The following is a 16,423-nucleotide window of genomic DNA, read 5'->3' as shown; positions in this document are numbered from 1 at the left end:
AGAACTCACTAAGACCACAAATTACCTTAATTGCAGAAGCTTTATGGTTATAAACTGATCCTTTTAACTCAATTTGTTCTCCTCGCACCACAGAATAAGGAACATAAACACTCAGGAAGATATCTTTTACAACTTGCACTTCCAACGGTGCAGCAACACATATGCCTAAGAAAATTAAAAACATAAAAGCAGACTATCTTATCCACCCTTCTGATAAACAAGTTTGAAAAAGTCTTCACATACTTGCCACCTTTACTTATGACTTATCATTTTTCAATATGTACTTTGAAATTGTCCAAGCTTTTTTAAAAGTGACCAGGCTCTTGCTTCCTGTTCCAAGTTGCTGTCTCCCACTCTTCACACATACTTGCTGACATACCAGTCCTTTGGGCTGCTGCTTCTTCTTCCCAAAGTGAGAAACAAATTTTCTGTTTGGACTACCATATCTATCAGAGAATTTGTTTCTTCCTCTCCTCAAGTCCCTGAGCTACTGATAGCAGGACACTGTAAAGTTGTGCCAGGGAAGAGTCACTGACTATTTGATCTTATATTCTTCTTAGTCATTTATTATGGGCCATTGTCAAACACAAGATAGGCTAGACAGACCTTTGTTTTCCCAGCCACTTACATTCATAACAAGAAATGAAGTAATTTCCTTTCCCTAAAATATATATTTTGATGTTTTCCTGTTTATCAACCAGAAAAATAACGTTTTAGAACATGTGTCAACTGCAATGAGAGGTTCTGCAAAATCCAAGTGGAAAAGCTCCCTAATTCTTTAGCTACAATCTAATTAGGTTGCAGTACCTACCTTTATCAGAAATGCCAATGCCTTGCACTTCCCAGGTAGTCAGCGAATCAGGCAAGGTGATAGACAGAGTCTTTGACCTGTGTTTAGAAGTGTTAGTACATTTATACATTATCAATAGCCATCTGTTAACACCAACAGCTAATCAACACAAAGACAGTACGTGCCCAGAGCAACTCTTGTATCTAAGAGAGACTTAGGTAAGGTAAGATATGAGAGCCTATTTAAGAAAACAGGACTTCTGGATTTTTGTTTGAATAAACTTGGTTTTAGCCAACTTTACAGAAGGTGGTGTTTAGCAAGGTAGAAAGTGAAAGGCAAAGTGACTCAACAATCTGGGCACCAGACAGCATATCCTGCATGGAGGAAAACATGGCAGGAGTAGGTTGTTTGTATAAGACTGCATTTTAGCACACGTCTCGGGTACAACTAAGGCTACCCAGCCTACCTCAATTTTAGCATTTACTTTCTATAAAACTGATGACTAAGTCAAATGTTGGTAATTGATCTGAGAAAAGTAGTACCTTGGAGAAACTTGGTGAACTTCCCATAACCAGCTTTCAGGGAAGTAGCTACGAACTTCTGCCTCATCCAGTTCCAAGACAGCCTCAAAATCTGAAGAACATAAATAAAGCAAGTAAAAAAAAAAAATCCAAACTACCTGCCAACAGCCTTCCACCAAAGGCTTCAAAATCATTATCTTTTTCTTTTGTGATACTGTATTCTGCTTACTTGCCTCAGGTTAGTCCTGATACAAGCAAAAAGGTATCTGAATACCCTCGATCAAAAGTCTGTGTTAATCCCACCTCATCTATTTACACATGTGAATACCTGTCCAATATCCAGACAGATTAACTTGTTAACAAGCAATTATGGGGAGAGAATGTTGAGACAAGAAATTTCATGCTCCCACTGATCTTTCCTAAGATGTTACCCATTGGCTCTTTTGAGCCTGGGCAAAGGATTCAAATTTAGCATTCAAGTTTAGCATTGCCTTCACAGGCAATGATGCTCTCTTACTGCAGTTCTGCTTGTTCTAAATACGGGTGAATAAAATATAGCTCTTAATAGAATAAAGAACTGCTCTCCTACCCCTCTTTAGGGGTATACAACCAATGTCTTTGGAGACTGGTAAAATTCTTTCTGGAATAACCCTGACTGTTAATCTATTAACCCCTCCCTATTACCTAAGCTATCACCTCTATATTAACCCATATTCTGCTGGAAGTGTTTCACCACATGTCCACAGGAGAGTTAAAGCTCTCGTACTTACGCATTCTTGCCAATATTAGAAGCTTATTAGGCTCTTCCTCCCGCAGTCTGTTTGCAAAGTCACAGCAATCTTTGAATGCAGAAACGCACTTTTCATTACTTTGAATTCGCTGAGCTCTATCACTGCAAGTCTCAGCGACTGGATATGCTCTTACTCCAGCCATGCAGCATTTTCGAACTTCTGGATGTACGTATTTGGATGCTGAAATAATAATAAAATAATTCCATTCCTTGAGATGACGTTTTTATTTCCAAATGCATCTTTACTTGTTATACTGAATGTATTTTTAAAACTTGCAGAATTTCAGTGAAGGTGCAGATTTGAGGATGAACACGAACTTGCCATTTTTCAAAAGCTAGTGACACACACTTAACCGCTACTATTCTGAATTAAAAATATAAATTAGATAAGAGGAGTTGTATTACATTTTAAGATTTAACAGTCAAAGGTTCTTCTGACAGGCTTGGTCCCTGGCAGGTGGTCACTGGGAAAGACTGCCATATGGTAGTACTGTGAGTTTTCAGGGTATGTCTCTTCAGAAAAAGAAAAGATCTTAAACATCTGCTGTATTTTCAATGTGTACTTAAATCTTGCTGACTTCAAATTCAGCATATGGCTAAGAGGCTTTATAAATGGGGTCCTCTCTAAAGTTATCTTCCATATTTGTCAGTCTCTCTCCACTACATTAAGTTAATAACAATAATTAAGAGTAGTAAGCAAACACTCAGATTCTTGATTTCTAATGGATGTGATTTTTTTTCATAATTATATACTTTAAAAGATTTTTTTTCACACCTTTTTTGAGTATTTTCTCCTTGAAGGCAGACCGTTTGGTTCTTAAAACTTCATTGCAAGTTTCACCTGTTCAAAAAATAAATAAGTAAGTACAAAAGACATGACTTTTTTTGTAATAGCATAGCCCACTTAAAAATAATTCCATAAAAATCACATTTCAAATTTGGGAGACTTTTTCTGTTTACTATTCTAATTACATAAAAGTATTTTCATTTCAATTACAGTAACTGATCCACAAGTCATAATGTTTTCCTCCCTCAAAAATGATTAGTATATGCATTCCCTATTAATTTAAGTAAGTTCCAACATAATAACTGAGAGTCACAGTAGAATATTTCAGAAAAAAAACCCCACAATTTCACGCTTAAAACAAAGGAATATACCTGCTTCATTTGAATCATCAGCATTTGCATTAGTTAAAAATGTAAGCCCAGCCATTCGGAATACATCAATGTTGTTCTGTCCTCCTCCAGCACCACACCCAAGGTCACTCTTTTCCAAATGTAGCATTATCTGAGGAAAAAACACATCAGCAGCTAGCTAAAATTTGGAATATGTCATATGATGAATGAGAGAGTTAGACTTGCAGAAAAGCCACTTTAGCCTGGAAGATGTCCTCACAACGCACTGGAGAATACCGTTCAGCGATGTTTGAGCTAATTCAAGCACCAGCACCGACACAGCCTCTTTCTTGTAGCCCACATTGGAGTTAAGAGTCATGCAGAAGAATCAAGATGGAATGCTTCGCTAACATGGTTATAACAGTTCTGATACTCAGACTAGCTTGTTTAAAACCAATTCACTAGTGTTATAAAACAGATTCAAATGATTCAACGTTGATGCAAAAGTATTCTTCCTTCTTCTCCTATGTATTTTGTATCTGACTGTTCTGAAGTATTAACAAACCACCATGTTTTATCATAGGAATGGAATTCTTTCAGTGACAGATGATATGTAGGTTTTACTTACATACACACCTATTTAAAATTCTACAAGGACTGAAAACCTCTATAACCCACTGAATGTAACAGCGCCTGCCATACCATTGTACCATGCCTTAAAAATATAACCTAAAAAGATTGTAGGAAGAACTAAGGAGGAGAATGTAGTCTCCACGCCTCTTTGATCAAGGAGCTCTCTAACACTGCAACCTATTTTTGGCCAAGTCTGAAGGGTTCTGAGGAGACAGTTCAGATCTGCCTTTAAAACCACAGTTTACTTTTACTGGAAATGAAAACATTGTGAATGAATTCCTTTTATAATTTTGAACTGTCAGATTTAAACCAGCAACTTTTATTCTGGATTGAATTGCTCTTCTGCCTATTTTCAGGCTTACTAAATGCATGACACATAATACCTATCTGAATATGAACATGAAACCTATCTGAATATGAACATGAAACAAATAGCAACTTCTTTTTCTTTTGTGGCTACTACTTAACCTTTTCCATTGCTCTCTTTCCTCTTCCTGTGACTCCATATACTGCCTTGTCAATAGATGACAAAGCAACAAAGGAATTGAATTGTGTTTTCACGTTAAGTGGTACAACTTCTGCTGGATTCAGTATCTCTTTGCTTGATTGCAGCTTGATCTATAAATTGAAAACAAATATTGGTAATTTTAAAAGCACATTGTTCCAAAATAAATGCATCTGAAGGCAGAAACTTTAATAAGTCGAGAAAGTGTTAAAGAACTTGTGTAATTCCAAGTTAAAATCTGACCATAAAATTAATGCACACCCACAAATTTTACTGCCTATTTTGCTACTCACATCAAGACTATTCCCACATTTCTGTTCCACATTCAGCCAAACTGAATCAGCTACTAACTCAGCGGTTTCTTCTCCCATGACTATGTAGTAAGCAATAAGACGTGCTGAAGGAACCATTTCTTGGGTTATCCGGAAAGTTAGATGTTCATATTCCAAATCTGTAATTCTCTTCTGAGTTCCAAAGCTTACTATCTTCCCTTTTGACATGATCTATGATAGAAAAATGATGGAGAATAAAAAAGTCAAATTGTATATTGAATATGTTTCTTACATGTAATAATTACTTGCATTTAGATATAATCCAACACACACAAAAATGCATTTGGGACCAGTGGGGCTAGTTTAAGGGAAGGCAGCTCTCATCCCTCATCCCCCAAAAAGAAGTGCTGTCTCTGCGCATCTTTCTCTTCTTCTCTAGTTCAACTCCTGAAATAGCCTTTGAGACTAGCACTACTTGTTCTTAATCCCAGTCTATGTCAGATGAAAATTCAAAACAATGGAGACAATATACAATTTAAACATGAGACTGTTAACAATTTTTTACTATAAGACTGACAGATTGTATATGGAAGGAGCAGTTGTCTGAGCTGCATGTATTCTATGCTGAGAATAGTTCTTGATCGTTGAGGTTTTTCATCTACGACCATATATTAAATCACAATTCAGTATTTTATGTGGAAACATCTGTTACTTACCAAATAGCTGTAGTGATGTATTTTATGAATATACCGACTATGTGGATATATATTAATATTTATGAAATCCCCTACGTTTAGTATTTTGTGGTTTGAAGCCCAGTCAATATATAGGTAACTCTGACTTAATGATGAATAAGCTTTTGCTTCATAGGTTTTACTTGCTTGGTTTTCATCTGAAAGATGCGGATCTGCAGTTTTTACCTGAAAAGATAATAAAACATCTAAAAAATTTTTTAGTGAAGAAGGAAACAAAAACTCTGTGTCTTGACTTCTGAATAGTTTAAGTACAGAATTATACCTAAGAAAACAAATAATTACAATATTAAAAGCATTCTGTAACATATTATTCAGAAGTATTAATAAAATAAAAGTCAACTCAAGACTTTCATGTTTTCTTTACCAAAACGATCTATAAATATCAAGTCAAATATAAAATGGTAGTGTAGAAGAAAATACATAGATAAATAGAGCAGAAAAGGTTAATGATATGCCTCCCTACATAGTGAGGGAAGCACTCTCAGATTTGTTTTCACACAATTCATTTAAATTTTTGGTTTAATAACTATTACTAAATAAATTAGGATATTTTGTTTCAGAATAATTTAATAAAGAATTTAATAGAGAAGTAATGTTTCATTATAGCACTTGCATTTCATAACTGATTATTTGTAATAGTCTGTTTATTTATAAACTCGAGAGTATAAAATCTTCCCATTAGTGTCGTGCATTCACAAAAGTACAGAATTAAACCCTTAAAGAAATAAATTGATGGAAGGATTTAACTCACTTGAAACTCCAATATTTTGTTATCAGACGGGATGTTAACAACAAACAAAGCGGTTCCATCATTTGTGCTTGTTTTTCTTCTCCCAAATTCTGAACCCTCTAATATCAACTCAGTCTCATCCATTTGCTCACTAAATGATTTTGCAGTGACAGTTACAGGGACATTTCCAACAAAGTGATCTACTGTGTCTTTCACCTGCACCTGTTCATCAGAATAGATAACATTCCTTATACGAATGGTGACATTTTTCAAGGAGAAAACTTTCAAACTGCTAAGCTTCTTCTACAATAGCAAGTTAAAAAAATGTAAAAGGTCAATGGAAATTAAAAGCGTGTTAAGACCTACAGTAATATATACAACAAAGAATAAGGCTTCTGCATTATGGGTTTTATGTTGTAATGTACAACAATACCGCTTGTGTTAACTAACCTTAATGAAGAATGGAAGTCCAGGCTTCACAAAGAGAGGAGTAGCAATCAAACTCAATTTGTAAGGAGATACAGCAAATCTGACTCCAGCAAATTCTGCTTCACTGCTGAGGCCACCTAACAAAATATTATGCCCCTTTTAATAATCACATCCTAAAGCCTGTGTTTTCTCCACTTGCCTTCAAAGGGCAGCACAACCTGTCTGTTATAGTGAAGTACTTGCATCTAAAGAGTCAACTCCTAGCACTGTTGTCAGAACAAATAGCCAAAAAAAAAAGTTTAATCCCTAAACATTTTTACAGTGATGGATGGGCTGTTCTTCCTTATATTTTTGGAAGAAGGATTTCTGCATACTAAAGAAAGTCTGATACTAGGAAAGTTATCCATATAGTTTTGTTTTCCAGTTCTGTCCACATTTGCAGATATGTTAAAAAAAAAAAAATCAATTAAAAAGCAACTTACCCGTAGACTCCAATACTGATGCCACAATATATAAATATGACCCATCCAATTCTTCTAGACTTTGAAACCCTATAAAACTCACTGCTTTCTTACTGTTAAAATTGATCTCAGCAACTCCATTTTCAATCTGGAAATGAAATATAAATCATTACTCTATAGTTAATAATTTAGAAATAATATATAGATACACCATATGCAAATTCTAACTTCAACATGTTTCTGATCATTGTCTATTTTCAGAGGAAATCAAAGGTGGAGATGTTTTAATGAAGAAGAATTCTTTATTCCCTAAAATTATTGATACTTAATCAACCAATGGCACATATTGCAAAGTCTGCATGCAGGCCCAACAAGAGGTAGGAATAGCACAGAGATATCTTCACTAAATGAGGAAAGATAATGCCTTTTATCATTCTCCAATGACTAAATCAAAAAGGCCAGACTAAACGAGGGAGGGATAATTGGTGGAGAACACACTCCCCATAATACATCAATATAATTTTGATCTGTTTGTCTCCTATCATGATTTGGTATTACTACATCGATCCTATATTTGATTTCTTTGGTTTATTCTGTAATAGATAGCATAAAAGTTATTTCACAGAAATTTCAACCACACAGTTTGCTCAAGTAAGTAATTGAAAACAGATTGAATTTACATTCTGTCTCAGATGCTGCCTCTGAGTTTCATCTTAAAGTGCGTTTCTATGACCCCAATGATAGGCTTGCATAGGAAAAGTTGCCACTGAATAGCTGTCGATGCAAACTAGGAGTTGGAACCCATTCTCATCAAATTTAATGGGAAAACTTCAGTGGAATTGGATCAGTCCTGAACCAAGCACGTGAAATCTACACAAATTAGGCTTGCTTCTTCTTACCCTAGTTAAATGCATTGCATGAGGTATCATTCTTTTTCCAGTTTCTTCAATTATTCCAAAACGAAGAAAAACATCAGCACTTGCAAGCTTTTTATTATAAAAATAGCTGAGAACAAAACAATATAAATGCTTTTAAGATTACTTTAATGGCTGCAACAAAGCATTTGTTTTTGAAGTAATTTCCTAGGCAAGAGATAGAAAACAAATGTCTGTGTAGCTTTAAACACTTCTGTTGAAAAATAATCACTTTGTAAGAATTTTAAAAAGGGTCACTTAGTTCTCCTACAGAGCAGAAAGGATTGTGATGATAGGGCTTCTTAAGGAAGTAAAAGAGGAAACTTCTGGACATGGTAGAATCATTCTTCAAGTAAAAGAAGAAGAGATACACACATATTTAGAAATCAAAGCCAAGTTTCCTTACCTAGCTTTCACAACAATCCTGAAGTTCTCAAATTTATCAGAACTAATAAAGTTACTTTCTGGCTCTATGACGATGGAAAAGCTTGGCATTGCTGAAAATTGAGTAGAAAAGAAAGCCACTTAGACGTGTTTTTATACAATAAGCCACAGGTACTCAGAAAGACGCCTCTATATTTAGAAATCAAAGCCAAGTTTCCTTACCTAGCTTTCACAACAATCCTGAAGTTCTCAAATTTATCAGAACTAATAAAGTTACTTTCTGGCTCTATGACGATGGAAAAGCTTGGCATTGCTGAAAATTGAGTAGAAAAGAAAGCCACTTAGACGTGTTTTTATACAATAAGCCACAGGTACTCAGAAAGACGCCTCTGTATAGCCGTGAAAGAATCCTGTTGGTTTCAAGTGATTTGAATTACAACATTATAGCCCCAAAATACAGCTGTCAGCTTGTCCACAGTGAAGCACAAGTTATAAAGCCCTAAGTTATCTGCAGTTGCTCTGTCTCCACATTTCACATCAGTGCAACTATGTCAAGATGACGCAGCATACTAAAGAATAACCCTATTTAGAGGCAAGTTGTATTAATACAGTCTTATACCAATGTGATTGATTAGCTTGAACCGACATTGCCACTTGGCATTACAGTGCATCCCATTGCTGTGTATAAGCAGGCCAATGCTACCTCAGGCATTTCTGCATTTTATTCCTCCATGTTGTATAGCTGTCCTCTATAACTGAAAAAGCATATAAAAATGGAGGTTCACAGTATGGGCACACCTTACCATATTCCTTAACTTCAAATTTGGCAACAGCTGAGGTTACAAAATTCTTCTTATACTTGGCTTCAATCTTCCAAATTCCATATCTACGAAATGTCAAGAATCAAACATTTTTTAAGATGAAAATTAATGTCGAAGACAAAAATTAATATTACTACTTAACAATATGTCATGTTAATAATTATTTTAGAGAGAAAAATTCTGCACCAAGTTTTTGCACATGTTCAATGCCTACTTTGAGAAGATTCTGCTTTGATATTTTAATAATTATTTTAAACTTATTTTAAAGCACTGAAATAAATTGGAAAAGAATATGCCATTATTTATACCATGACTATCATCAGAATTTTTTGTTTTATAGTTACAAGCAGAGACACATTTTGAAGACTGCAAATGTAACCAGGGTCATTAAGACATTATTTGCTACCTTCTTTCACTTGCCAATTATCACCCCTGAGGTTAGACAAATGCCTGTTTGTGGCTACTATGTCTGTTCCAATGCAGTCAGCAGGATTAGTATGTATCACCTACCTGACTTACCATAATTTGGATGATTTTTCTTTGCCGCTAGACACACTCAAAAGGCATTTGCTTCATTTCAAATTGCTTTACTTAAACCCACAGAACTTCTATGTGCAGAGCATATCTAAATGTATATATCTTCCTACCTTACCATTCAAAGAAATTTGATTGAGTTTGTTTTAATTTACATACTACATCCATTTAATCTTTGAGCAAATTTAGCTATGTTACAAAACTGGCAAAGTAAGTGAAAAATGCAGTCTTTTTCCCTAATAATAGAAACATGGCTGGAGGCTATGACCAATTATCAATTCTTTCATTAAATAAAGGCAAACTCAATATACTTAGCCCATTTATAAGGTTATAAAGCACAGTAATAAAGAATATAGAAATTCCACAGAAAGGCAAATAAGTTTGTTATAAGGAAACATTTAAGTTCAAGTTGGATCAAGGAATGAATAATAATTTGACATATACATACTATAAAAAAGGATTAAGCATGTTAGTTAACTTCTTGCATAGACAATCTAAGTTGTAGTTCTAACATGCAGTATCTTGTACTTAAAATCTTAAATGATGTCAAACAAACCAACAAAGCTCTACTAACAAAACTTTGTACTATGGCCAAAAGCAAGTGGTTCACAGTGACTGGATCTATCAGAGAGGTCATCTTGAATGAAGACCATGTTAATCTACAAGCAATCAGATCTTGACTGAGAAAGGATACATGTATCTGCACTGAAAAATGTATTTGTAAGATATATTAGCAAAGAAAATGCTCCAAAGGACTCGTGCAGACTTCTATTAAGGTCCTTCTCTCTCTGACTAGAGCACTGAGGCACAACTGCAATTTACATAGTAATTTATAAAAATTAAGTTTCTACAATCTTTCAGCTATATAGCACCAAGATAAAAATTATGCGAGTCTACTGTTAACAGATACTCAGTTTCAAGAAGGATACAAAATTAAATTTTACTCACACTGAAATTATTGCTAATTTCCTAATGAAAAGTAAATCTGTCAAAAATCAATTTTTCAAGCACCTGCTAGCATCCTTCTGCCAACTCAGTGAATCTTCAGCACCCTCTCAAGACTAAATGGAGAACTAAATGGAGGTATTTATTTTGTATGCTGCTGTTAGTGGAAAAATGCTGGTGATTTGTATGAATATATGTACGAAATATGAATGGTTCCCCTCCTTGAAATCAATACATCTTTGACACTGTTTCTCTCTTTACAGTAGAAAGCTTTAATTTTTATTAATCTTCCTTTTTAATTGAGCATGACAAACCTACCACTAACTGTTCCTTAATTTCAGTTTTCTCACCAGTATTTTCACTCACTACATCTCCTCACTTTCTCTCATTACAGTGAGCATATGCCATCTATTTGAAAACGCAGAGAATAAGCTTCCCACTTGGCATCAGGAGACAAATGTTAGTTTGGAAGTCAACTGAAAAGGAGAATACTTGGTCATAAGTTCCTTATTTATACCATGGTTACACACTATGTGAAATGTTAGAAATCTCCAAGTTTCAAGTCACACACATGCTGTGTATCAAGCAAAAGACACTCTGACAGTCTTTAAGAAAAGGCAGTAATATGTTAATAATTCTCAAAAAGAATTAAATTAATCTACTTAGGATTAGGAGGAATCTTGAAGTCAGGAAAAGAAACTATTCCAGTAAAATCATCTTCTTCCATAATATCCACTTTTTATCCTTCAGGATCCTTTAAATTATAACAGGAAAGAATCAGCAGTTACAGATCATTCTTATCAAAAGGAAAATCTTCATTCAGTGATTTCAGTGGGAGCCTGGCCATATTTTTCTAAGAGTTTTGCCCATTTCACAGCATGTTCACAAAATGAAAATTCAAAGATTTTTAGAAACAATTCAGACTGAAATTGTGATAAAACATTTTACTGTGGTTCCAACAATTAAAAGCTGTTACTACACAATGCTTAAAATTGCTAAAAAGTTACTATAATAACAACTCTATTGTTAAAGGCTAAAAAAATATAGTATAGTAGATACTGATTATTTTTATATCTTAAATGAAATAAACAACAGTATGAAACCCATATATTACTAAAATTCCCTCAAAAATCCTTTCCCCAGATATTAAAGGTAATTCTTTTTTTTTTTTCTTTTTTTACATTCTGTAACAAGTTCACATCTAGGACTTGAAAACCTCTATCCAACTGTGCAAAGTCATTCTTAGATCTTTTAAAAGATGTCTGGCTACCTGCAAACACATCTAACAGTTTTATTAAATACTGCTTGTGATGCTGATTTACCATCTAACTACATTTATTGGTTTTGTGATCTACAGAATATTAAATTCAATTACAACTTACCATAAAAGTTAGGACAGTTTCTCGCCGAGCTGGCTGCAGTTCTTCATTCAGAGAGTAAACCCTGACTTTCACTGTAAGAGTTATTACAGTAAATCTCAAAGTCATACCATAATAGAGATTTAAAAAAACCCCCAAAACCCACAGTCTTTTATCCCTACTAATTTTTTAAGATTTTAGTATTTATAGAATGCTTTTGACCTTTTGTCAGTATGGTGTCCAAACAGTATTTATTCATGCTAGCAACAAGAGACCCTGCACCACCACTCTTTCACATTGAATCACCACAGTGCAATATAATTTTTTAGCATCACAATTCTAGCATAACACTTTCATAGGAAAAGAGCTCAATCTACATGAAACCAATGATTCAGTCATCATTTCTTCACAAATATTTTTAACATATTCCCAGGAAAATCTTTCATGCTTTGTGCCACAGATTAGTCATTTAGGGTGTAGAGCGCAGGGACCGAGAGCATATTGGGAGAAGTGATTAATTTCTACAGTATGATCAAATAGTTCAAAATATTATTCTGCTGATTAAAAAAATTAAATAGCAGCCGATTACGATACAACATAACCAAGAGCTTAAAGGATATTTAAATCCTAATTACTTAGCAAAGTCAACAGACTTTAAAAATTAAATAACAGCCAAGAGAAATAAGCATTATTTACCTGACTGATCAGGAGTATAAATTGGTTTGTCTGTATGGATGAAAAGAAACCCATTCTCATAGGAAACAGGAATTTTTTTAAATCTTGTAAAATGTGGAGAAACAGCTTCCAAATACACATACTTGACTGAATTCTCTGTTCTTGGTAAATCTGTTGGTTGAAGCTGGGGGAGATGAAATAAAGATTTTTAAAGAACATTAAAACATTTTTCAAGTATTTTTTTTCTACAGTATTTTTTATTGAGAAGAGTACCTGAATAGCAATTACTATCCTGTTGTTAATTACTATTAAATAAAAAAATCAACAGCCACAAGGGCTTATTCTTGCTTATATCATAGATGATGGTCTGGAGTATTAAGCTACGAACAGATGTTTTGAAATTTTGCATTTTATTTATGTCCAGAACTAAAACAGCAAAGTGCAAAGCTCAGTTATGAGGTTATGAGAGTACAAATTATCAGACTTCCATCTATACACATGATGAATCTTGGCCACACCAAAGTTACTGCTGTGGTTGGTAGTTTGGTGAAATAGCTATTTTGGCTGAAAAGGAAAACCAAGCGAGAAGTATCTCCTGGGAGGCATAACCCCAAGTAAAACCTACTTGGTCATCAGCTTTCAGTAAAAAATCTATTTAGCCTCCTGCACTCTTTGCTTCAAGCAGATCAGTTAAATAAAGCTTTATGGTGAAACCTGGGCCCCTTTGGAGCTTGTCACTGACAAACAAGACCAAGTCTTGAACCTCAGTTTAGTTACCATTTTGGCTTACCCGAACACTCAGTTGACATATCGTGTCCACATTCAACACTTCTCCCTTCTCTCCCTTTTTATTTTTTAAAGTTAAGCGACTATGCTAATGTTTCTAAAATAGTTTGATTATATGTTTAACTTTGGTGTCACTCCTGTACACTAATTTTATCCAATATAATTTCAATTTCAGACAAACTAAAATGAAATAAACTACAATGCAGCAAACTGAGAAATCGGGGCGCTAGGCTTCCCTTCCCAGTTTAAACAACTGAAAACTTACCATAATCTTTTTTAACACTTATAATTAAAAGTAACAATAAAAACACTGCAAGAAAAGTCTGAATTCCTTACCATTAAAGTTACAGCATCTTGGAATTTGTTGTCTGGAGTTAAAGAAATATGGCCAGAAGAATAAACAGCAAGCTTATCTGGAAAGCTTCTTATGGCAATATTGACTGGAAATTCCTTCTCATAACCAAAAGCTTGAACTACGACTTTCTCAGATGCCCCAACTCGGAAAATCTTTGGTGCTGTAAGGACATATCTGTATATAGAATATAAAACAATAAAAGGGTAATGGAACTATATTTCTTTCGGATTTCTTACTTCTGTTTGTAATTCACTTATGTACACACCATTAAAGCAAACAAGATAATCAGGCTAAGTTATTCTAAGGCACTAGTTAAAAACTGTAGAGCCCCAGTCAGAATAATTTTTATGAAAACTGTAATATAACATTACCAAATAACAGCCTAGGTAGAGTAATGTTTATGGATTTGATTTTGCAGACACACAAAAGCACGTCTACTAAAACAGGAAATAATTATTTTACATGGAAATAATTATTCCTTTTGCCAAATTAAACCCTGAAACACTAATCTTCCAAATAGTACACTACTGTAGTTTTCCCACCAGTAAAGTTCTTACTGAAATAAATGGGGCAACTTACAGTAAAGGCCAATGTGAATAAATTTTTGCACGATTATTCTAATTTCTTCAGTGCTTTATAAACTGAAGTATGCATCGTTCCACAAAAGCACAAGCGAGGCTTTAGTACCTGACCACATAATACATCTAAAACACATATGAAATGCCGTTGAACAAAACATTGGATACATGTGCATCTTCTTTTTCTGAAATGCCAAAAGCACTTAGGTTGGCTGCTTCCTATACACCATTGTTAACAGATATAAGAATCAAAAAAGCACCACTAAGTACAATTGTAAAATACACATTTAAGCAAGAGCTTTCATCAAACCTGTAGCAAAGTATCTGTCTTCAGGCACTATAGAAAAGCTAATGAGCATCAGCTTTATTTCTTAACTTTTTTGCACGTTTATCTTGTGGCACATGAGGAGATTACTCTACCTCTTTCTTTGGCAGCAAATACAGTAATTCCAGAAGCATCAGTCCTTTTTCTAGCATTAGTCCCACATACGCTAGTGAGAATTTTGCTTGTGAAAACACATCAATTTGGATAGTGCCTTTTGTATTGGCTCTACTTAAATTCTGTATCTATTTACCTAAAATAGCAGATAACAATCAAGTAACATTTCCAGTAAATTCTATATTTGCTTTACTTACGTTTTCTCTTGGCTAAAAGTTGTTCCAGAAAATAGCAAAACAAAAAAATATATGAAAATAGTCATAGTGTCTATGACAACTAACAGCAAACCATAGATGCTAATGATTCTGGATTAAACTGTGTTTAGCTTCTGCTGTAGACGAACAGAAATACCACAAACACATTTCACTCATAGTTAATAATTAATTGCAGATCATGTTTTACTAAAACATTATTGTCCTCTCCCAAGGAAGCCAGAACAGCTAAACTTAGAAATTTTTTACTCCTTCAGGAGTAATCCTACATCAGTACTAACTTTTTCTCTGTTTGATAGCTATGTAAAAAAAAAAAAAAAAATCATTTTCAGAGGTACCAAAAAAACCCAAACAAACAAAAAATTAAATTCAGTTTGTCCTTCAGAAAACAATTGTTATTTAAATCAAAGTAATTTTAAATTTGTGCCTGAAGAAAAAAAAGCATTTGAATTATATCAAACATAATGCATTGATATGTTTAGACCAGAAGTTTCCATTTTTTTATTTTGAAATAACTCTTCACTTGCAAATTTCTTTCAGTCATTTGTATTCCTAATCATGCCAATTTTCTGAGTACTTCCATTACAAATAAAACTGCAATATGAAAATTTTAGGGCACAATACATCTACAACATGTACTATTTTAAAGAGCATTTGCAAAAAAAATTGGTTACAAAACCTTTGCATGCCTGATATCTAAGCATAGGACCTCAACAAATAAGTTCATGAAAGGTTAAACTAAAGTTGTGCAAGACTTCTCAAGTTTAAACAAATACTGTAGTCAAACTTTACGGGAAAGACATCTACAAAACTATTTCTGATCAATAGAAAATTAAATTACAGGAAGGCCAACTTGGGCTTCTCAACAGGTGTAATAAACTACAAAGGAAGCAACAATATATAGAATAAAATCTTACAAAATGTAAGGTGCTTAATATTATTAAACATAATGGCCCAAATACCTATTACTAAATACCAAACAATGAGAATTCAAACAGTAAGTTTACATGGGTGGTATGTAAACAGTAAGGAGCAAACAGTAGAGAACACTGGAAAAGAGTTTAAAAGTCTAACAATATTCTGAAATACCGTTTTTTAAATCTAATTATGTCCTTCCTCTACATTCTTTTTCAGATATAGCCTACTGATTTTTCAACCCTACATTTCACACCTAGTTCTATAGATTCCAATCTAACACAGCCCAAAACAGTTACAAGATATTTATTTAAACACCTCTGTGAAAATGGTGGCAATTTAGGCTTACTGCATTGAGTTTATAATGAGCAAATGTAGTATTTATTTCCAATGCTACATGCAACGTTCCAGAGTCAAACCCATCTGCATACCGTTTTACACTGATAGGCTAATATGTGATACATACGTACAGCTATAAAAAGCACGGACAACAAAACCCCAGCTA

General features: G+C 34.0%; 1 protein-coding gene across 1 annotated transcript in view; it reads right to left on the bottom strand.

Moving 5' to 3' along the window:
- C5 (complement C5) overlaps nt 1-15,053 on the bottom strand; it is a 28,690-nt gene extending 13,637 nt beyond the window's left edge. The window contains 20 exon segments of the mRNA XM_009280652.1: nt 26-165; nt 812-888; nt 1,333-1,423; nt 2,082-2,282; nt 2,877-2,942; nt 3,260-3,389; nt 4,319-4,468; nt 4,649-4,858; nt 5,344-5,547; nt 6,134-6,334; nt 6,563-6,678; nt 7,024-7,150; nt 7,902-8,007; nt 8,523-8,613; nt 9,104-9,186; nt 11,263-11,354; nt 11,983-12,053; nt 12,655-12,817; nt 13,756-13,948; nt 14,989-15,053. Of these exon segments, the coding sequence (XP_009278927.1) occupies nt 26-165; nt 812-888; nt 1,333-1,423; nt 2,082-2,282; nt 2,877-2,942; nt 3,260-3,389; nt 4,319-4,468; nt 4,649-4,858; nt 5,344-5,547; nt 6,134-6,334; nt 6,563-6,678; nt 7,024-7,150; nt 7,902-8,007; nt 8,523-8,613; nt 9,104-9,186; nt 11,263-11,354; nt 11,983-12,053; nt 12,655-12,817; nt 13,756-13,948; nt 14,989-15,053 (2,577 nt within the window).
- Between the last annotated feature and the right edge of the window lie 1,370 nt (nt 15,054-16,423).

The sequence above is a fragment of the Aptenodytes forsteri genome, unplaced genomic scaffold, assembly GCF_000699145.1.
Source record: "Aptenodytes forsteri isolate BGI_AS27 unplaced genomic scaffold, ASM69914v1 Scaffold68, whole genome shotgun sequence".
NCBI classification, from domain to species: domain Eukaryota; kingdom Metazoa; phylum Chordata; class Aves; order Sphenisciformes; family Spheniscidae; genus Aptenodytes; species Aptenodytes forsteri.
Note: the sequence above shows the minus strand (reverse complement) of the source record. Positions and strands in the feature narration are given on the sequence as shown.